The 23,104-nt window shown below is 50.9% G+C and overlaps 1 protein-coding gene across 1 annotated transcript in view; it reads right to left on the bottom strand.

The window, feature by feature from the left end:
- Nucleotides 1–1,095: 1,095 nt before the first annotated feature.
- Nucleotides 1,096–23,104, bottom strand: part of UBE2E1 (ubiquitin conjugating enzyme E2 E1) — a 67,910-nt gene continuing 45,901 nt past the window's right edge. The window contains exons 4-6 of the mRNA XM_069572937.1: nt 4,721–4,853; nt 2,828–2,975; nt 1,096–1,886 (exon numbers count right to left, since the gene is read on the bottom strand). Of these exons, the coding sequence (XP_069429038.1) occupies nt 1,789–1,886; nt 2,828–2,975; nt 4,721–4,853 (379 nt within the window). The 3' untranslated portion in view covers nt 1,096–1,788. The remainder of the gene's footprint in view (nt 1,887–2,827; nt 2,976–4,720; nt 4,854–23,104) is intronic.

Below are 23,104 nucleotides of genomic sequence, written 5' to 3' on the forward strand. Positions count from 1 at the left end.
GGTCCCATCACTTCATGGGAAATAGATGGGGAAACAGTGGAAACAGTGTCAGACTTTATTTTTCTGGTCTCCAAAATCACTGCAGATGGTGACTGCAGCCATCAAATTAAAAGACGCTTACTCCTTGGAAGAAAAGTTATGACCAACCTAGATAGCATATTCAAAAGCAGAGACATTACTTTGCCGACTAAGGTCCATCTAGTCAAGGCTATGGTTTTCCCAGTGGTCATGTATGGATGTGAGAGTTGGACTGTGAAGAAGGCTGAGCGCCGAAGAATTGATGCTTTTGAACTGTGGTGTTGGAGAAGACTCTTGATAGTCCCTTGGACTGCAAGGAGATCCAACCAGTCCATTCTGAAGGAGATCAACCCTGGGATTTCTTTGGAAGGAATGATGCTGAAGGTGAAACTCCAGTACTTTGGCCACCTCACGCGAAGAGTTGACTCATTGGAAAAGACTCTGATGCTGGGAGGGATTTGGGGGCAGGAGGAGAAGGGGACGACAGAGGATGAGATGGCTGGATGGCATCACGGACTCGATGGACATGAGTCTGAGTGAACTCCGTGAGTTGGTGATGGGCAGGGAGGCCTGGCGTGCTGTGATTCATGGGGTCGCATACAGTTGGACACGACTGAGTGAACTGAACTGAACATCATTTTGTTAGCAAGTAATAAGTCATTAGCAAACAAAAAAGTAAATTGAGACATGCACATTAGAATGATGTATATAACATAACCACATTTAAGAATGTATCCAGTATCAAATGGCAGAGAACACTGCAAAACCACAGTTATTTCTGCACCAATCGAATTCTACCACCGCATCTACAAATTAGAGAATTCTTTTAAAAGATGGAGCAGAACTCTTATCTTTGGAAGAAAATGACTTAGATTATCTAACCTTTTCTAAGGCACCTCAGTATTTATCCTGCAAGGCTGTTGGATAAATTAAGAGCAACATACCAAGCCCAGTTGGTGCTCGGTAAATGAAACCAAGGTGTTCAGTCTGCATTACCTGTAATTGTTTTAATAGTAAAGATCTAGCAAGAAGAAAAACTACCAAAAAAGGCAAAAGAAAGTCGTGAATGCAGCAGTGTTGGAGGTTGTTTTAATATTGTTTATTAGCACAGTAACAAATGCAGACTTCAGTAGTCCACAACATAGAACCAATCCACTGAGCAACCCTACTCCACGCCGGACAGCTAACAGCTTAAGGTATTTTACTACAGGTTTTCAGAAGTCCTGATTCAAACCTCTCTCTCTCCACAATAAAGTAGATTGGCATATAAAATAAAATACATAACTACTCATTTTCTATATTGGTGTCTTATAGCCACGTGTCCATTTTATGTATGAGATGACAGTCTCTAAAAGCTGTTAAATATCAATGTTCCCTTTCAAGCAGGGAAAACAATTTCCAATTTTTCAAGACAAAAAAGTGTGTAGTCTTGGAAGGACTTTACATAAATGTCCATGTGTAACCTGTACGAAATTAAGCTGTTTTAAATTTACAGTCTACAAGCGACTGTACCCAAATGCCTAGTCCTCTCTGTGCTGCACCTCAGCTAACACTGCAGAGCTAATGACAGGTTTAGAAGTTGCTATTACCAATTCTGTCTACCGCAGCAAGATACCTTAAGTGACAACAAAATCTTAGGAAATAAGACTGAATAATATCTGTTATAGAAATACCCTACTCTTTACCAACTCCCACCCTCCCCCACCCCTTCAAAATCATAAGCAGCTCTCTCTGTGACAGACAATGCTGTGAAGGACTGTGGAGCCCAGTTTACGTGGCATATCTCTTGGTCCACTGTCTGGCCATCCTGTCGTGCTCTGCCCTGTTGGTCATATACTGAGTGGCGATACTTCCCACCAAGGGGTCGGCTGGAAGAGAAGACCGCATGTTACTCCGAGGGAAGGAAAAGGACGTTTCCGTCTTAGCCAGTAGGTCAGTGGCAGCCTGGGAGAATGTGGACAGGTGGCTGTCATCAAGCCCCTCCACCATTCCGGATGCCTCTCCTTCCAGACTCGCCCCTCCCCCCACTGCAGGGTTCGCCCCTCCGTGGCAGGGTTCAGCAGGGTCCGGGAGGCTCGAGGCCCCGACCACCGTCAACACCCAGCTCTGTGCACAGGACCACCCTGTGCTCAGTGGCGCCCAGTCTTGACACTGAGCACAGCGAGGCCCTCGAGGCTCCTGCAGCATCAAACCATTGGCCTCTCCACTATACCCAGAAACGGCCAGAGCTGCCAGGTGGAAACCTGCACTTTCAGTTAAGCAATGCTTCTCTGAAACCTAAACAGAATCTTTAGTAATTCAATTTGTATTTGGCTTATCTAGAAAAAAATTTAGTAACAGGAAATGAAGGTTCAGAAAGCACCACAGTCTGGCCATCACTAAGTATACAGCAGGGAGCCACTGTTCGGTTAGGGGCAGCTGCACAGTGGGCCTGCAGGCAGTGGGCAGGTCAGAGGCAGACACAAGCGTGTCGTTTCAGGAGAACTGTGCGGGAAATATGCGAAGGCGGAACAGAAACACATGAAGGCGGGAATATGACTAAAGATGTGAACCCACGGCAATCTGACGGGAACTCCGCAGATTAAAACTCCTTATTCCCAGAGCACATCAGCTAATGGTGAGTCGGCTGTGTTTCTCAACTAGTAGACAACTGTTGACTAGAAATTCCTCTGAAAAACGATACGTTTTTCTCCTTTGAAAGCGTGTACAAAAATAAAATCTGACCTTTAGAAAATCTTAGTTTAAATGGAAAAAACCACTATTTCCCAGGTGAGGAGGAATAAACCAAGGTAAACAGCCATAAGCTTACCAGGATTACAGTCTGTGAGAAGTGAGCAGATAGAAAGAAGGACTTTAGAAATGGTTAGTGCTGGGCTCCAATTATCTTTCAAAATGTCCAAGCAAATAACTCCTTGACTGTTAATATTACAGTGATAGATTCTTGTCCGAAATGTAACCTAAAAAATAAGGTAGTGTTAAATGAAATTTAAACAGCAAACAATGAAACTTTTTACTATAAAACCTTTTCAATTAAATGGCTCTAATTAAACCTTTTAAAGAAATAGATATTGGTTAAAAAAAAAAAAAGTAACAGCTTAACTTAACAAAGCCAGTAAGTGTTAAGAGACTAATAAAATTGAGATTAGAAAGTATTCACGGATACAATCTCAGGTATTTTCAATCTCATTTAAAAAGTAATCACCAACAAAAAGCAAGGTAACTTCAATTTTTCCTTTTTTTCCTCTTGAACTATAGTTGATTTACAATTTGTGTTAATTTCTGCTTTTCAGCAGTGACTCAATTTTACACACACACACACAAACATATAAACAGTCTTTTTAAAAAAATATTCTTTTCCATTATGTTTTACCCCAGGAAGCTGGATATAGTTCCCTGTATGTTTCTTGAATTCATCTTTAGCAGTTTTAATGTAAATATTTTTGGATAACTACTCGTTTGCTGACCTCTTGTGTTAGCTGGTAGAACTACATGGTCTCAAAGCAAACTTCAGCACCTAATTCAAACGTCGTAGTGGGTACATGAGAGAAGGCAATGGCACCCCACTCCAGTACTCTTGCCTGGAAAATCCCATGGACGGAGGAGCCTGGTGGGCTGTAGTCCCTGGGGTCGCGACTGAGCGACTTCACTTTCACTTTTCACTTTCATGCATTGGAGAAGGAAACAGCAACCCGCTCCAGTGTTCTCGCCTGGAGAATCCCAGGGACGGGGGAGCCTGGTGGGCTGCCCTCTATGGGGTCGCACAGAGTCGGACACGACAGAGGCGACTTAGCAGCAGCAGCAGTGGGTACGTGGAGACAAGCTGCTTAGCAAACACTGATCACACCCCCAAAAGGCTGAAAAGTAGATCCGCAGATGCGGCCTGTTTCTGCTCATTCTGACCTTTACATCAGATCCTGCAGCTGCCTTGCCGGCCTACATCACAGAATCCACTCTAACAGTTTCCGGGGGTGGAGCCAGAAACGCCCAAGGGCCACAGCAGCAAGACAGAGCAGCGTCAGCCGCTCGAGCCTGGGCTGTTTTCTCTCGACTCTAGTTTTCACTGTGAAATACGCCGCATCATCCACAGTGAGCATAACCTGTAACCGTGCCGCTTTCTTAGAGTGACAGGGCTGTCCGTCGAGCCCTTGCGGCTGCAACCGCACCTTTACCCGGCAGCACTCCCCGCCCGGAGGCGGCTCTGCTTCGTACTCTGAAGAGGCCCTTAGCCTCCCAGCGGACAGTGACCGGCAGCCCCCACCTGGGAGGAGAGCCTGCCGGGGTCCGAAGGGCCCGAGGCTCTGTCGGCAGGAGCGTCTCCAGCTGCCGTGCTCTAAACTCGGAGCACTTCGGGGATCTGCATGTCACCCGCGCCCTACAGCCAGGCCAACTGTCCCTGTCCTAGCCCGCGTGTGGAGACTGCGACACTGTTTCCATTGGTTAGAAACTCTTCCTGATGAGTGGGAAACAGGAGATTACCTATGGGCAGATGTGCAGGACTTTAAGCCCCGTGGAAACACACTTACTTAGAAATGCCCTTTGCCAGAAGAGGCAGTCAACCCACAGACGTGTTTTATGTATGTTCAAATGTGCCTAAGAGATTTGTCAGGATCTGCTTTTAGTTGTTAAAACCCCCACTTCAAAAGCCGGATTCATCTTTCACAGGAATATCTGAACTTCAGCGTCAATCGGGGGAGCACCTTACCTTCGGAGGCTTGAAGGGGTACTCCGGTGTGAAGGTGATATCGAGGAAGAACACGCCGCCCTCGTACACGGAGCCTGGGGGCCCGAGGATGGTGGACCTCCACTCGTAGATGTTGTCGCCTTTGGGGCCAGCGCTGCGGACAACACACCGCGGTGAGAGGGCGCCGGCGCTCGGCTCCAGCGGCGCAGCCCGGGAGGGCACGCCGCTGCGCCCGCTCCCGGTAACGTGGGCGCTCCCGGCCTCCCGGCCCCCCCGGTAACGTGGGGCGCTCCCGGCCTCCCCGGTAACGTGGGGCGCTCTCCGCATCCCCGGTAACGTGGACGCTCCTGGCCTTCCCGGTAACGTGGGGCGCTCTCCGCCTCCCCGGTAACATGGGGCGCTCTCCGCCTCCCCGGTAAGGTGGGGCGCTCCCGGCCTCCCCGGTAACGTGGGTGCTCTGCAGAGCACAGCCCTCCGTCCTCCAGACCCGCAGGTGCGGGCCTCCAACAGGCCTCTGCCCAGGAACACCGGGAGGGGTGCCGAAGCCCCGACACCGGCCCGGCTAGGAAGGAGCCAGAAATCCTCTCCTCCATGCACCGCAGGAAACGCAAACCACACTTAAAAGGGAGAAACACCTCTCAGCACACAGAGCTCTGCAGGGCCGTGTCACCTCTGCTGAAAGCATCATTTCTGACCCTCTGACGGGGGCTCTTCGTTTCTCCATAACCTTAAACAGAAAGGAGTCCCACAGATCGCAGTTCTCGGAACAGCGTCAACCATGCACGGGTGGGCGGGGGGCACAACGACCCAGTTACAAGTCATTCGGTTTCGTCTCAGCATGAATCCAATTCCACCAGCGGCTCTCTACATGCCAGATCACTGCTGCTTACACTGTTGGTTACATGCAGTCACGCCGGGATACCTTCTCCACGGACGGCCCTGTCTGATCAGCATCTCTGAATAAAGGCATGTTAATGAAAAGGTAACCAAGACCTCCGAAAGCTTAACACACTAGTCCAAACAGTAAGTGTAACATTCTAGTATTCAGAAAAGAGAAAATACCAGGAGTTTGGGAGTCAGTCTTGGTTCCTGATGTAGAAAGACCTTCCCACAGCATGGGGATGACATGGGAGACGCTGTGGAGGGGTTAACTCGCGTGTTTTCATTTCAGATTCCCAAACCTAACTAACTGCTGCTTTGAGGACAGTAAAGTGTGTTAGCCAAACACAGAAAAAGATCTTCCCTTCGAGACTTGCAGATCCAGTCAACACCCAAAAGACTTTCTACAGAGCAGGCAAATCTCTCTTAAACAAGCGTTCTGCGTGAACTGGACTCGCTCGCTCGCACACGTGCTGAGAGCCCGCGCACCAGGCAGACGCTGAATGCAGGGGGTTCCCATAATGAACAAGACAAGAACTGCTGGTCTTCATCTTGCCCGCTGGTAACTGGTTCGAGGCGGGGCTCAATTCCTTTTAAGAGAAAGAGATGAAGAGGAAGGGAGATGAGAAGAAAAGGAAAAGTCAAAGCCGTCTTGTGGCCCCATACTTTACCCAAACCCACTGGAGACTTTTTCTTTCAGTCTGGAGTTTGGAGAAGGAACCACAGCAACAGAAGCTAGGGGAACAAGCTAAGTTAGGGGAAAAGAAAAGAGAGAAGCTGAGGAAGAAAGCACGGCGCGGCCGGAAAGGAAGGAGAAAACACGGGCAAAGAACAGGGGCCGCGGGGGCGCCAGGGCCCACCCGGTCAGGAGGCAGAGGGGGGGCGCCAGGGCCCACCCGGTCAGGAGGCAGAGGGGGGGGCGCCAGGGCCCACCCGGTCAGGAGGCAGAGAGAGCCCAGACCCCGGACGGAGCGCTGCCGAGCCGTGTGACCTGGAGCAAGTCGCCAGCTTCTCACGGCAACAGTCCGAGAACTAAACACCATCGGGAAGGAGGTGCTGGTGACCACCTCTGCAGAGCAACAAGTCCACAGGGATCGCTCTTTAAACGGCAGCAGTCACCTCTGTTACTAATGACCTGAGTATAACCACTGGCTCACACAGGACGGCCCCTTCATACCTCCTTGGGATGGATAGTCCCAAGAACTATTAAAAACCTGTTTTACGATGGACATGCATGGAAAGAGAGATTGTTTAACACCATCTCTAAGATTAAGTCACACATATGCAGACACCATCTTTGAGTTTTAAAAAGACAACTCTCGACTCTGCAAGACGTCTGACCACAGCTATCACAAGCCGGGATGCAAGGAGTGCCCTTGGCCAGCGCGCTCTCCGGAGACACGGTAACCCCTCCACGTGGAGGGATACGACTCTGCTGCTTCATCTCCTGAGATGAGCACTGGTCCTCAGGCGTCCTGAGTGCCGCCCTGCCTGTAGGTTTGCAGAAAGTCTACAGATCGGGCTGGCGCAGCTGGGACTCCTGTCTAAGCAGATGGAAGGACACCGACACAGAGGCGGCAGCTAAGAAGACGCACCGTCCCCTCCTATCGCGTTCACAATACCTAAGGCTCGAAGGCAAAAGGCTGGCATTCGCGCTAAACCCCCTTCTTCTGTCCAAAACACGACCACACCAACCGCTGTTCACTCAGTTGCATCCCACTCGCTGTGACCCCATGGACTGCAGCCCGCCAAGCTCCTCCGTGCAAGGGATTCCCAGGCAAGAACCCTGGAGGGGGAATTTCCTTCTCCAGGTGCGTAGGGAGCCATGCTGTTTTCCTCACAGTCAGCTTAGCGGTGCTAAGAGACTGAGAAAAAAATAACGGTCAAGTCAGTTTGTCCCACCCTGGTGGGGAAATGCTGGCAAAGGCCCAATCCTGGGGGCCCTTAATACAGAAAAAAGATAGCAGCACAGTGGTCTAACAACATGCCACTACAAGCAGATTTTATGGTGGTTTCTCAATTTCATCACCAAAATCATCTGTGAAACTTTAAAAATGACAGATTCCTGACCTTCATGCCAGGGGTACTACTGAGCTTAGCCCATCCAGAAGGGGAACCAAGACTCCACATATTTAAAAAGCTCTTCTGGCGACCTCAGAGCAGGTGCTTTGCATCTGGGCCCCCTGTACAGGTTACTGGGAGGAGGACAACCGTCCAGAACCTAAGTGTCAATAGTTCACAGCTTGTCACCTGTGATACAGCTAGAAATTCAAATCGAGACTGCTGCCTATTTGTGAGCAGCTTCCAGTTCGGTGTGAACTTTCTGAAAGTTCAGGGAAACGTCTGGAGAGAGAGTTTGAGGGCTTCCCTGGTGGTCCAGTGGCTAAGACTCCAGTCTCTCCAGGCAGGGGACCTAGGTTCGATCCCTGGTCAGGGAACTAGATCCCACATGCTGCAACTCAGACTGGAGCAGCCTAATCAATCAATCAACATTAGAGAGAGAGAGAGTTACAAGCATGTAACATAAACTGGAAGTCCATGGGAAGAGAACTGTTTAATTAACACCGTGTCTATACTAAGAAAATGAAGAATGAAGGTAGGTTATAAGAAAAACTGTCTAAGTGAGGTAGGATCAAAAGTAGTTGAAATCATGAAGCATAAACAAGAGCTGTGGAAAAGAGCAACACAGATCCGTAACCTGTGGGTCCTGAACCAGCGGGCTTGGAAACTACCGTGAAGCATCTGAGAATCTACTGCAAAGACCAAGGACTGCTGCCTGTTACTGCGTGAAGTCACCCAGCTTTCTGTCGTACGCATCTTCCTGATCACAGAACAAAGATTATGGTAAGGGACCTGCAATACTTTTGCCTTTTCCCCCTCTTTCTAATTCTCACTGGAAAAAGTCAGGATCCTACTGGCCTAGAAGGTGCTAGACAGACTCATGGCAAAATTTGAGGGCAGAAGCTTCCAGCTCTCAGAAAGTGAGACTGTTCTGGGGAAGTGTGTCCCAACACCCCACCCTCTTCCTCCATAAAACGACCAACTGGTTTGCCTGCTCAGTCAGCACACACCTTCACCAGCCTCCCGTCCCCTCCCTGCAACAGAAGATACTTTCGGTTGTACAATAAGAAATGTAACTCCAGTTTTAAACACCAATTCAAGTACATGAATCAGTCTAAGGCCTTAGAAGGGATGGAAAGTTCTGAATTGGGAAATGGGAGGTTGAATTTAAGGAATTAAGGGAAGATGGGACCACCACCACCACACGTCCCTGCTCGGTGACTGCAATCTCCGAAAGTGGCTGAGACTCTGCCTTCCAGATTCTGTTCAATTCAGGTTTACTGTAACACAAACACTTTTCAAAATAAAAGCGCACGGTAATTCCCTGGCGGTCCAGTGGTCAGGACCCCTCGACGTCACTGCCAAGGGCCCAGTTTCGCGCTCTGATCGCGGCACTGAGGCCCTGCAGCCACGCAGCGTGGCCAGGGGACACAGAGTGTAATAAACTCTTACCAAGGCCAAAGGAAAGAACTGTGACCTAAATTCTGCTTTTTTCTCTTTGGTCAAAATACACACAGCTTTAGGGCTTCCCTGGTGGGTCGGTGGTAAAGAATCCACCTGTCGGTGCAGGAGACATGGGTTCAATCCCTGATTCAGGAAGACCCCACAAGCTGCGGAGCAACCAAGCCTGAGGCCCAGCCGAGGCACTGCACCGCACGGAGCCCGCGCCCCGCACCCCGGCACGCCGTGCAGCACCAAGGACCCGGCACGCAAACAGAAGCAGAGAGAAAACAAACACAGCTTCAGCAAACACTGCAAGAAAAGCAAGAGGAACCTCTCCTTGTGATGCAGCTTTCTCATTTCTGTAGTAGTTTCTGAGGTCACTCGGATCCAGTGGGGCAGGGGCAGTAAGGACCCCAGCCTTCCCAGAGCGTGTGGGGCAGGGCGGCCACAGGCCCCACGTCTCACCAGCGCTGACCTGGGAGGCACACAGCAAAAGCTATCAGTCGGCGTAACTTCTGTGTAACACTTGGGGTCCTAGTGCGAACAGGACAGAACCTAACTAATGCAACTCATTTACGGTATAATCCTAGGAAATTAATAAAACCAATCTTTAAAACCTGTCATCAGAGCAGCCTTACTATAGAATCTGACGTGCTCTCTGGATTGACTTTTCCAAGAAAACCACACATGTGAATGTTTAAACTTCATTCCAAATGAAACAAAATTTTATTTTCACTTAAAGATGTTTTTCTCCTCCTCACCCATGCCCACACTCAGTATCAATTTGTTAGACTATTCTCCCACGACAACAGTTAAGAAACCAACGTTGCCCTTCAGTTTTCAAAAGCTATATTAGTTTCTTAAAAACAACACCCTGAAAGCAAGGCAAATATTACAATCAATTTTTAAAATTTTTATTGGGAGAGATGATCCCTGCTTACAAACACAGAAATCCCTAACTGAGATGCTATTTTAGACATAATCCTAAAAGACTTAGTTATCTGGTCTCACACCCTAAAAACAGCGAGGGAGCCGAGGCTGGGGGACAGAAAGCCAACAAGCGTGCCGCAGCTGGGGAGCAGGGCGTGGGGGCCACGGGGCAGGCCAGCAGGGGCTCAGGTCAGCCGGCATGGCTCCTTCTTCCCAAAGCCCCCACAGACCCGTGGTGTCGCCCCACAGGACAGTGACCCGTGTTTCAGGAGGACGGGCGCCTGGAGGCAACCACATGCCAGCGAAACTTAAGACTGGACGGGTTGGTCCCCACCTCCCCTCTGCCCCACAGAAGGCATGTGACAGCAACGAGCGAGCATACGGGGCACCGCTGCCGTCACAGCCGCGGAGCCCACGCCCGACGGGAGCCGAGCCCAAGAGCCGCGCTCGGTGTGGGCGACGCCGTCTGAGCAGGGTTCTGCGGGTCGCAGCCAGGACGGGGGCGTCCGCGGGCAGCCCCACGCGCTGTCAGACGCCGCCGCCGTTCCGGACCGCGGGTCTGCTGCTCAGTGCCCGGTACAGAGAGAGCGGGCGCAACGCGGTCCAGGCGGTTATCAATCACAGGTGGGTTTGCAGGAGTTCCTGGCGGTCTAGTGGTTAGGATTTGGGGCTTTCACTGACATGGCCTGGGTTCCACTCCTGGTTGGAAAACTGAGATCCCCCAAAATGAGATTTGCACACGCCCCAGTGTTCTATAGACCCCGACTACTCAAAATGTGGTCCCTGAACAAAAGCAACGTCAGCATCCCCCGGGTGTCTGTTAGAAAAGCAGACTCTGAGGCCCCAGACCTACGGCATCAGAATCTATATCTTAACAGTCCCCAAACGACGCCTGAGCACATCAGAGTCTGAGAAGGTGGCTGTGGGGGAAAACAAACGGCAACGAATTTCAACTCCACTTTCCAATGTTCTGTAACCGATTCAAACGACCTGTCGTGTTATCTAGGTCTCTCCTTCTCCATCTGTACTTCTTTGCAGTAAAAAAAAAAAAAGATCAACCCTGGTGATGCTTAGCTCTGTTCAGTCTGTAAGATCAATAACCAAACACAGAACTGAGAAAGTGCTTACAGGAAGAGACCTGCTATCAAATCTATGTTCCCTACAAACATATGGCTCAAAGTCCATTCTTAACTTACTCTCCTTTTGCTAAGAAATTCAAGATGAATATGAGAGAATAGCAGGAATCTTTTCTCAAGTGACCACAGGGACTCCTCATCCCCCACGATCACTGCCCAAAAGACGTCGGTCCAGGGAATGAGAGCGACCTTCTTGGTGACAGCTACTGAACACACCCAGAGGAATTTTATAAAAACAGACCCTGAAACCATGCTGTTCTGGCGCCCCTCCGGAAAACAGTGACCATCCAGACGCGGGCTCACATGGCGGGGCTGCCTGGGATGCCCTTCAGCACTGTCCCTTGGGAGGAACTTCCAGACCAAGGGCCTACCTAAAGGACTGCCCAGGAGAGCCGGGGTCCATGCAGGAGCTCAAGTCTGTGTACCCAGGCAGCTGCTCTGTAACAGTGAGTCCAAGCAGGGGGCACACTGTCCTACACAGGAAGGAGAACTCACTCAAACAAACATACATGGAAAACAGCACAGGCCACGTCCACCAGGGGAGGGGCCTTCCTGCAAAGCCCCCACGGCTGGCCGCGCCCACACTGAGGACAGAGACCTCCATCTTCCGCAGGAGAGAGCGGACAGCCTCTCAGAGGCACTCGTGACACACTCTTCACGGAGCAGGGGGCTCATCTGGGGCCTGCGGAAGCGGCAGAGCTCATTTTTGAAACGTGTTTCCAATCAGGAAAGACTTGTCTGTGGATTACTTAAACCGCTACAAGCTACGTGGGTGCACAAACTCTCTCACATCAGACTCTTAGGTCTTCTAGAGAGTAATTTCCCACACACCGTACAGGTCTGCAGGCCTGATAGTGATGAACACTGAATTAGCTGGTCAAAATATGTACCACTGTTCAGGATTATATGACAATGCTTCCAAGTCAGGTGAAATAACAAAACCCCACAAAAGCTCCATCTTGCCCAACTGGCCGTCAGCTGCAGTTTTATCTCACAGGCTACTGCTTTAGGAAAAAGCAACATCCAGTCCTTCCGGAAATTCACATTCCAAATTGAAAAAAATCAGACACACACGGAGTAAGGACACAAAGAAAATGATTTTAAGACAAGACTCCAGCAGGGACACTGAAAGAGCTGCAGGCCTCAGAAACCATCGCCCTCAGAGGTCCCTTCCTCTCAATGAGGGGTGGCTGAGTTTTTAGAGCTTTTAGTTAACTGAGCCCAGAATCGGGCTTTAACCTCTGAACTACTGAGTAAAGAGTGGGGGCAGGCATCGAGCATGTGAAATGACGAACTAGCCCCAAACGAAGGGCCTAAAAAAAATCAGACTGCGGAGGATGGGGAGGACAACACACTGGAAGGATTACAGAGAATTAGAAGATCAGCACACCCCGTGTATCAGAGGCTGTGTTCCTATACGGTGTTAAACAGGTAGCTATTCAGAATTAAGGTAGACCAGACAATAGCTCTTTTCTGCAGGAACCAGACAAGCATGACTTAGAACAATTCTGATTTGTTTTGTGTTTCCCAGAGAAATGGTCTGAGCAAGTCAGGCTCTCAGGCCGTTACCCCTCTATTCCCACTGAAGCAGCCGGAGCCAGGGTACCAGCCTTGGAGCCCCGAGTTTTCAGGTGCGGTGTTCACACCAACATCTGTAAAACTGCTATTCGAGTGAGGACTCCTGACCCCTGAACAACACAAATTTCAACTGTGGGGGTCCACTTATGCCCAGAGTTTTTTCAATAGATACATTGGGAAACTTTGGGAGGATCGCTAACAATCTGAAAAACCTCATAGCCTAATTGCATAGCCTAGAAATATCAAAAAAAAGGAACAGGTATGTCACGAAGGCATAAAGCAAATGCAGGTACACATACAATGGGCTTCCTGGGTGGCGCTAGTGGTAAGAACCCCCCTGTCAACACTGGAAGACGTAAGGGACATGGGTGCAATCCCTGGATCAGGAAGATCCCCTGGAGGAGGCAATAGCAACCCACTCCAGTGTTCTTGTCTGGAGAACCCCGTGGACAGAGGAGCCTGGCGGGCTACAGTCCGGAGGGTCGCGAGAGTCAGACACGACTGAGCCCCTTGCACGTGTGTATGTAGTGAGCGCACGAGTGAGCACGCATACAATATACAAACTGTGCTGATCGGCGGTGCTACTGGTGAGGCGTGCTGTCAACAGCAGGCTGTTAGAAGTTCTGGGAGGAATCCAAAGTTGTACTTGGGACCCCCGATCCCTGCACTGTTCAGGGGCTACTGTAACTAGAAACCAGCAATTACTTGGGCTCTCCCTGGGGCAGCGGTGCACAGCCAGCTTGTCCACGGAGACGATAACCGTCCTGCGGGTCAGTGAGAGGCAGCCGGTGGAGCAGAGCCTCCTGTTTACTCTCGGGAGGTGGGGTGGGGGTGAGGCACACCTGTTAATGCTGCGCCCTCCGCACATTCAGTGCTGACCCTTAGCAGCAACAGGGCCACAAGGAGAAGCCACTTACTTACAGGACACCACTATCCTCAAAAAAGAACCTCCCAGGCTCTCCTCGGTTCCAAGAGAAGACTCCAGAACATACCTCTGGCTACAGAGCCCTCACTGAGGTTTCCCACCACTCACACTGGCCGTCTGTGCCACCTCCAAGCTGCAGGCATGCGAGCAGGAAGCTGTGGGCAGGGGGCGTGAGGCCCAGCCTTGCCCTTCCAGAGTCAGAGGAGGACCTGCCTCAACTGGATCACAGCAGCGGACTTTCTGGGTCACTTATTATGTGGTGTGAATTCTACAATTAATTTCATTGTTTAATAAAGCTTTTATTTAATAATTAAGAATTTTCACTGCCCTTGAAAGTACTCCAGTTTGGCTCATCTGTGGTTAATCCACACAGAGGGGATCTGAGACCGCATGCTCGCACCAGGCTGGGGCTGGCCGGCCAGGCTCCCGATTCTTCCCGCACCCCTCAACCCAGGCTCTGAGCAAACGCCCCATGCAGGTGCTGGGCGTCCTCGGTCCAGCCCCTACCGCTTCCCTCAGCACAGCCCCAGGGGGATTTGGAGGATACACGCACCTTCAGCTAGAGCTGGCTCTGACACCATCAGGCAAGAGAGAAGACGGGCAGTATCCTGGGTCCCCTGCGGCAGTCCACAGGCCAGAGCTACCCACAGCCCTGAGCCACCATCTGCCTCTTCCCCTCCGCAGCTCCTGCATTTGCACTGTCGAGCTTTCCTGACAGCAGGATCTGAGGACAGTCAGTGCAGAAGCAGAGAGAGTAACACAGCTGTTGCCTTAAGTCTGACACTGAAGGAATATGCAAATACGTAAAATAGTGCCCCTCATCTAGGCTTTTTGGATTTGGAAAATCAGAGTTGCATGTTAACATGTCCTGGGTTACTTCTAAGTGAACTATTTTTTTTAATGTTTCAGCTCTAATATTGAATGGGATAAAAATCTGTAATCATTAACCACATGAACAAAAGCTCTTGCTTATAATTATTTTTAAAGGTATAACGGGGTCCTGAAACGTCTTTAAAAACTTGAGAACTGCTGGGGAAATTATTTTAAGATCATATTAACACAACTGGCTAACCATTAAAACAAGTGTTTGATCCTTAATTTCATCAGCTATTTAAAACAAACAAAACCGTAGAAGTTTGAACAGGAACTGGAAGAATATATGGTGAGGATTTTCTACCTGAGGGTGGGGCCACATCACGCCAAGCCCTGCACAGAGGCCGCCGGCGCCTCCAGGCGGCCCTCAAGCCTCCTCTCGGTAGGCTCCAAGCGCCCTGCGGTGCCTGAGCGCGGTTCCTCGTGACTGTCACAGGCAGGAGGTATGGCCGGACGCTCCCTGCAGCGAGCTCATCGCACAATCCACAGACCCCGACACTCTTCCCCCAGGCGTCTGGTTCCCACCACTCTGAATGTGGACCAGGGGCAGCCTGCGGGCCTCCCCAAGCTAGCGCCTTTTTAGAGGAGGGGGTCCTGCCCTCCCCCGCTGCCGTCTGACCCCCGCAGAGGCCCTGTGCGGGGGTGGGGGGGGAACCTGGGCAGAGACCGCACAGCAGGCGCAGGGCAGGGGAGGGGGACCCCTGTGCAGAGACCGCATGGCAGGCAGGCGCAAGGGGGGGCAGGGAAACCTGGGCAGAAACCACACAGCAGGCGCGGGGCGGGGAGGGGGGGACCGGACCCCTGGGCAGAGGCAGCACGGCAGGCGGGGAGGTGGGGTGGGGCAGGCAGAGACCGCACGGCAGGCGCGGGGCAGGGGAGGGGGGACCCCTGTGCAGAGACCGCACGGCAGGCACGGGGGGCGGTGGGGGGGGGGGGGCCTGGGCAGAGACCACACGGCAGGCGCAGGCGGCCCGGGCAGCCCCGGCGTGCCGCCCGCCCTCGGTCCCCGACGGGTGGTGGCAGGGAGCCTCAGACGACTCCAGCCCCAGACACACTGCGTGGCGGAGGGGGTTTTGTACCGTTTAGGGTGTTCCTGTCAGGCAGGGATAAACTGCGGGCACACCCTCCAACAGCTGCCTCACCACCGGCTGACGGCTGGGTGGGCTGTGACCCCGGCGCGGCCGAGGCTCTCGCCTGGTGGGCTCTGGCCAGGAGGTGTCCTTCGTGGACAGCCCTTCCTTCCCTGGCTGACTCCCGCCTCTCCTTCCGTTCCTAACACTACAGAAACAGCTTGCGTTCCAATTCTCGAGGGTCTCCTTCTCGGGAACCAAAGCTGAGACGCCAACGAAGGTACACAGGGAAAGACGTGCCTGTGCCGAGAGCAACGCTGAAGGCCTTTCAGAGGAAGAAGCCGCGAGCAGTCTACCCAGGGCGGCGCAGAGGCCGCACTGGACAGGGCTAGGGGCTCGACTCCGGAAAAACGCTCAAAGCACACAGGCACTTCTCAAAAGAAACCCGTGAGGCCAATAAACAGATTCTCAGTCTTATTTAGACTCAAGGAAATGCAAATTCAACATGAGGCACATTCAACCTGTAAGGGCTGGCAAAGATTCAAATGACTCACAGTCTCCGGTGTTAACTGCAGGAGGAACAGGCGCTCTCCTCCACTGTTGTGAACAGTGAGTTAGCAGTCTGCGATCAGATGCAACATATTTAGGATACCCTCTGACACAGAAATTCTGCTTCTCAGAAATTAACCTAAGGTAATGAATGGACACGTGCACATAGGATATTTATAAGGACCTTATGTATGATAGAAAAATATTTGTAATGAACTAAATTATCACTAGGAGAGAGGATAGAGAGACCACAGTACAACCGTGTAAAGGCACACTCCACAGCTCTTCAACGAGATGAAGCAGGCATCCTGCGTCAGATTTAAAGAAACCCACAGTGCAGTGTTAACTGCAAAAGCAGGTTCTGTAAGGGTATGTAAAGCAATCTCGTTTTTGTAAGACATACCATACAGCCAAACCATAACAGTGGTTATACCTGAAGGATGAGGCAGGGGATTTCCCTTCTCCTTCAAACAGATCTAAATTACTGGGATTTAAAACAATCATGTGTGCAACTTTCGCAATAACCTGTGTTTCCATTTTAGAAAGAGTAGACGAAATGGAATTGAACCCACCGATAAGAGAGAAAGTATCAGAGAAGGTGAGTAATGTGGTGGTCCTGGGTAAACAGGGTTTCTGAGCAGAAAACCAGTAGTTTAAGGGTTTCGGGGATGGGGGTACTCAATCTGGGCTACAGAAGCCCAGTTTTCATAGACTGTGGTTTAGAACAGAGTCACCAAGGGGTGGAGAGGAGATTTTGACAAGTTCATTCCTGTGCCAAAACCCAAATACACTTTCCTTGGGGACCTCCTGACTCGCTGCATCTTTGGGTGACGGAACAGGAAGTGACTGGCCGCTACCACCTCCGGCCCTGTGATGAGGCCTCCTGACTCTCAACACGGAGCCTGGGGAAGCCTGGGACTCTCCCCCCTCAGCCAGGGGCTCCTTCGCGCTCCCTTCCCCACCCTGCCCCCTGTGTGGAGTGGAGAGAAGGCTCAGTGCCAACCAAGGAAGCTCCAAGAGCAGGAAGCGAATCCTTTTCAAATCAAGGCCAGGGACTGGACAGGCCACTCAGCAGACATGTTAAAAAGGTCAGCTAAGATAATCTGCTCACATCACCGAAATACTTATCTAACACTCAATTCAGCTGAAGAGTCAAAACATGGAAGACCTGGAAGTGGGTAAATTTAATTTTATGTAATGTTATGCCTCAATAAATTAGATAAAGACTTATCCAAGTATTATAAGCAAAATAAAGTTTGAATTCAGTTCCCCAGGATTTATTAGGTATCAGTTTGTTCTGACCTAACATAGGCACATTTAAAATATCGTTCCAAGAACCAACAGAAATCAAAGCAGAACAATACCCAACATTTGCAGCGGAACGTATCATTTCATAAACTTTGAATTCTCTGATCTTCACCCAAACCTTTTGGATCAGGCAAAGTCACATTATCCCCATTTTAAAGATGGGGAAACAGATTCCAGACGTGAAGCAATGTGCCTGAATGACGAAGTCCTAAAGGGGAAAGTCCCAGCTCTGGAAAATGTTACCTAGGCTTTCCTACTAACATATGTTTCCTACCATGTATTTTCTTTCTGCTATAATCCATGGAGCTTCTAATGAAATCACCTGCCTCCGGACTCAACCACTTTCATTTAATCACACTCACCAGCCTGCCTGCGCTACCTAATTATCTCATTTCTCTTCCACATTGGGATGGAGGCTGGAATCAAACAAGAACAAGAAACTCTTGTCATCTGCTAAGAGGTGTTATTAAAATTTCTTAAAAAACTGATTCACTTTACTTGCAGAAATGAATTAACTGAAAATACATACACCCCACACAGCGCATACTTAGTGAGAAGGACAGGGGGTTTTGCTAACAATGTGACAACTCAAAAAATGGTAAGAATCCCCAGTTTAATGAAAACCGAAGATGGTTTTGAGAAATGAGCATCAGTTCAACCGGGTAACAGTCTAAATGTTATGCTCCTCAACTGCAAAGAGAAAAAAGAAACACAATTCTTCAGGTGGAAATAGAAAAAAAAAACAACCCCAAAACTAAAAAGCAGGTGTGTTAGAACATGACACCTATTTCTGCAGCTGAGAAGCGAGTTGGGTCCCAGGAGGTCAGATCCACTCTGGCTTCCGGTGGCCCCGGGGGGCTGGCAAGCGCTGAACTGACCTGTGATGAAACGCAGGGCAGCCCTGCCTGGGGCACAATATCCGCCCTGCGCAGCGCTCTGGGAAGCCGGGCCTCTAAGGCCTTCTGTCCCCTCCGTCTCCATCGCCACGCGGAGCCACCAGGAAATCACAGGTCAGGAGGTGAGCGGAGCTATGTACTGCACCGGGGAGTCGCTGGCTTCTTTCTCAGGGGGAACAGGGGACGGCTGCCGCTGTCTGCACAGGGCTGAGAGACTGAACAGACGGGGCTGGGGGGCCTCCGGCGCCTCTCTCGCTGCCCAGCCTCATCGCCAGGTCCGTCCTGCCGTGCACACGCCCTCCCGGCTGAGCACAGAGGCAGCAGCTTCCTCAGGCTCAGGAGCTGCAGCAGCTGCTGCGGAGGCCCAGGCGTGGCGTCCACATGTGACGTTTCACAGCCGCCAGAGGCGCGCGGCCAGCGCTGGGGCAGGCGACAGATACCCAGGGCTCTCCCCCAGGACCACGGGCCAGCCACCATTCTGGCTCCCAAATCGCCACAAGCCGCACACACACACACACCTCAGGCTAACATCAGTCGCCTCCGAAGGACTCTGATCGTTCAACACTGAGACACATTCTCCCCGAACAGAAAAGGGTCCTAACAAAAATGGCGGCTGGTGACTTGCAACTGTACATGGGATAAACTTTCAGAAAACTAACTACTGAAGGACATGCCTATTCAGGATAAAGTTTTAGAGAAAAGATCAAAAGGCAAGAGAAGTTCTGATGACGAGCACAGGAGACGCCTGCCGCAGGCCCAAGGCTCAGAGCACAAGGCAGCCGAGAGCCCAGTGTGCGGCTGGAGAGGAGGCTAAAAGAGAGACAGACGCGAAAAATGAAGGAGACAGTTTCAATTTTCTCACTTTTCAGGAAAAACAGAAAACCCAAACCTAACGTGAACACTGGACCACAGGACGGAAACAACCGTCTGGGAGCGCGGGCACGGAGACGGCAGTGTGAGCGCGGGCACCGGGAAGGCAGTGTGGGCGGGGATGGCGGTGTGAGCGCGGGCGCCAGAGGCTGCTCCTCCTCCAGGCACCACCTGCCTAAGAGTAAGTGGTGTCCCAAACAGCCAAATCTACAAAGATGGAACAAACAGGAGAGCAGACGACACCAAGGGGGAGCTGGGAGGCGAGCAGACCAGCGGTCAAGGATGTGCCGTCCAGGATGATCCCTACGCGGCCACCACAAGAGGGTTCATACCGCGCCCAGCGACCCCAGAGAGGCAGGCCATCAGACCACGTCCACTCCCTGAAGACCCGGAGTCTGCGCCTGGGGCAGTGCCAGGCGAGGCGGGAAGGGCTGGCTCAGAGTACACCCACGGGAGCCCCATCCCAGGGCCATCTGTGCCCGGACAGTCACCCCACAGGGTCAGGCCACGTGTGCCCAGCACCCGAGACCAAGGCTCAGCCAACCCGCGGGGCAGGAGCCCCACTCTCCCCGTGCCTCTGAGTCAGAAGAGAACCGGGCCTGGACCGTGGCCTCCAGAGCCCAGCAGCCCCCTCACCACAGAACAAGCGCGTACTCTTCTGGGCTGCTGACACACCAGACAGAAACCCCACCAGCTGGGGGTTTGCATTCTGGAGAGGTTAAAACTGAGGGTGCTCTAAAGCCGGGTCCTAGCCTAGCCGACAGCACCCGCACGCCCTGGGCACCCCCAACACCCCAGCCTTCCTCCCTGGCACCAGGGGAGCACGGATGGTCCAGGAGGACCCCTGATCAGTGACCCCAGGGCTTGCCCGAGGAACTATGACCGAGGGGTAGGCTCCTCCAACACAGCCAACAAACAGCAAGACAGACGGGAAGAGGGCCAACCAGAGAACACGAAGATCACAGAGAAGCCCAGAGTAAGCTCACCATCAACATCCAGAGACACAGAAGAGGCCGCACCCAGCAAAGAGGAACATGGCTCAGACGCCGCTGCTGGGAGAAGACCGGGCGGTGGGGGGGGGCACACACGGGTCACGGTGGTCAGGCAGCATGGACCTCAACGGGCAGCAGGGCGACCGCAGGCACCAGCCCCGCATGCCTGAGAGCCGCTGGGAGAGCAGCCTCCGAAGGCTCTCAGCCCGCTCTGTACGGCGGCGGACGCTACCTAAACCCAGCGTGGGGACCATCACGCAGTGGACACGTCTACCTGTCCAAGCTGGAGGCCTGGGTTCCATCCCTGCTGGGGAAGATCCCCTGGAGAAGGAAACGGCAACCAGCTCTAGTCTTCTTTGCCCAGAGAATATCCGTGGACAGAGGAACCTGGTGGGCTACAGTCCACAGGGTTGCAAAGAGACTCGATTTACCAACTAAACAGCAACCTAAAAACAGGGAGATAAACAGCAAAACAACTAACTCAAAAAAGCGCGGGTAGCTGCCTCTGGGGGCTCCGAGCAGCGAGGAGTCTGCCTGCCTAGGCAGGAGACCCGGGTCTGACCCCTGGTGGGGGAGACCCTGGAGGAGGCACGGCAACCCACCCCAGCGTTCTTGCCTGTGAATCTCATGGACAGAGGAGCCCCGAGGGCTGTAGTCCACGGGCTCACCCGGAGACGACAGGACCGAGCCCGTAGGCAGGTGCCTCTGCAGAGCAAAACGTGGGGAAAGTTGCGGGAACAGTCGTTCCTTTGAAACAAACCTTAAAGAAATATTAGATCCTTTAAACTACGCTGGTGTATAATTGTTTTTTTTTTTTAATTAAGGGAACTAATTTATTTGTATTTTTCTGAAAACATTAGGAACTATCAAAAAACAAAGCTGAATATCTGGCCATATCAAAAGCAAAATACAAGTAAAAACAACATTCAGAAATCATATTTAATCATAGAGAAATGTTTTAAAGTATCAAATTTAACACATTCCTCCATAAAGCAAAACAAGTTTACTAAACCACCACACTGAAGTGGAGTTTAACTGATTTTTTAAAATAAAAATTGAAAGAGAAAAAGCACTCCATTTCCAACCTGGAATCCCATCATATATAAAATAATATGCTCAAAAAAAAATAATATGCTCAAAAGTTAGTGGAAATAAACAATCGGTAAACTTGAAAATAAATCTTTCAATGAATGAACTCAGATTCCAACAGAACACAGTCCTGCCTTGTACTTGCAAAAGCTTTTGTCACACTTCAATTCAGCTCAGTCGCTCAGTCGTGTCCAACTCTTTGCAACCCCATGAATCGCAGCACGCTAGGCCTCCCTGTCCATCACCAACTCCCGGAGTTCACTCAGACTCGCGTCCATTGAGTCGGTGATGCCATCCAGCCATCTCATCCTCGGTCGTCCCCTTCTCCTCCTGCCCCCAACCCCTCCCAGCATCAGAGTCTTTTCCAATGAGTCAACTCTTCGCATGAGGTGGCCAAAGTACTAGAGCTTCAGCTTTAGCATCATCCCTTCCAATGAACACTCAGGACTGATCTCCTTCAGAATGGACTGGTTGGATCTCCTTGCAGTCCAAGGGTCTCTCAAGAGTCTTCTCCAACACCACAGTTCAAAAGCATCAATTCTCTGGCGCTCAGCCTTCTTCACAGTCCAACTCTCACATCCATACGTGACCACAGGAAAAGCCATAGCTTTGACTAGATGGACCTTAGTCGGCAAAGTAATGTCTCTGCTTTTGAATATACTATCTAGGTTGGTCATAACTTTTCTTCCAAGGAATAAGCATCTTTTCATTTCATGGCTGCAATCACCATCTACAGTGATTTTGGAGGCCCCCAAAATGAAGTCTGACACTGTTTCCACTGTTTCCCCATCTATTTCCCATGAAGTGATGGGACCGGATGCCATGATCTTAGTTTTCTGAATGTTGAGCTTTAAGCCAACTTTTTCACTCTCCACTTTCACTTTCATCAAGAGGGCCTTACCAAATACAAATATAAAAGGGGATTAAAACAAACTACTAAACAAAACCTTTATATAGAGTAGCAGCTTTCACAGAATAACACGAACCTAGTTCCATACAACTGTATACATACAGCCAATTTTATTCCCAGAGTCCCAGAGTCTTGCACTATCAAAATAAAAGTATCTTTGTCTTGGAAAAAGTCTGATGAAGGCACCAAAATCCTATTATTCACGTTCCTCCAATGATACTCAGAATGTTCTTATCGTCCTTTCAAAATAACTTCAACTTATTAAGAGTTAACATTCTAAAAATATATAAGCAAGTGCCAGCCTCATCTGCATTAGCAAGGTCCTTTCTATTCACATAGCATGGGCTGGGCTTTCATTCACCTCTGACTCTTCGCAACCCCATGGACTGTAGCCCACCAGGCTCCCCAGTCCACAGAATTCTCCAGGCAAGAATACTGGAGTGGTTTGCCATTTCCTTCTCCATGGTGTATAGTTTTAATGAAAACAAAAACCAAGCAAAGATGGAAAGAGAAAACAAAGCTAACGTTTTAAAACCATGTGACACAAGCCTGTCTTTGCCAATCCAGCTCCTCCAAGTACAAGACAGCGTGTGTCAGCTGTTTCTCCAAGGGGTCACCCACTGAGCTCCCAGAAAACAGGCGTGAGACGCTGGCCCAAGAGCGTGCACTGTAGTGTGGTGCACACTGCGCCGCTTTAGTGCCGCACAAACTGGCTACGGAGCGCGAGCCGGAGCAGACGTGGAGCAGAAGCTCGTCCCGGAGTAAAACGGGAAGGCTGTAGTGACGCGCCATCCAAGTCGTGTCTGGAGGGCCAACAGGCTTTTTCCAGGGGAAGGGGTGACTGAACACAGATGCGATGTGCGTGTGATGGGCGTCTCCTGCAGGAATATAGCTGA

The sequence above is a fragment of the Ovis canadensis genome, chromosome 26 (genome assembly GCF_042477335.2).
Source record: "Ovis canadensis isolate MfBH-ARS-UI-01 breed Bighorn chromosome 26, ARS-UI_OviCan_v2, whole genome shotgun sequence".
NCBI lineage: Eukaryota > Metazoa > Chordata > Mammalia > Artiodactyla > Bovidae > Ovis > Ovis canadensis.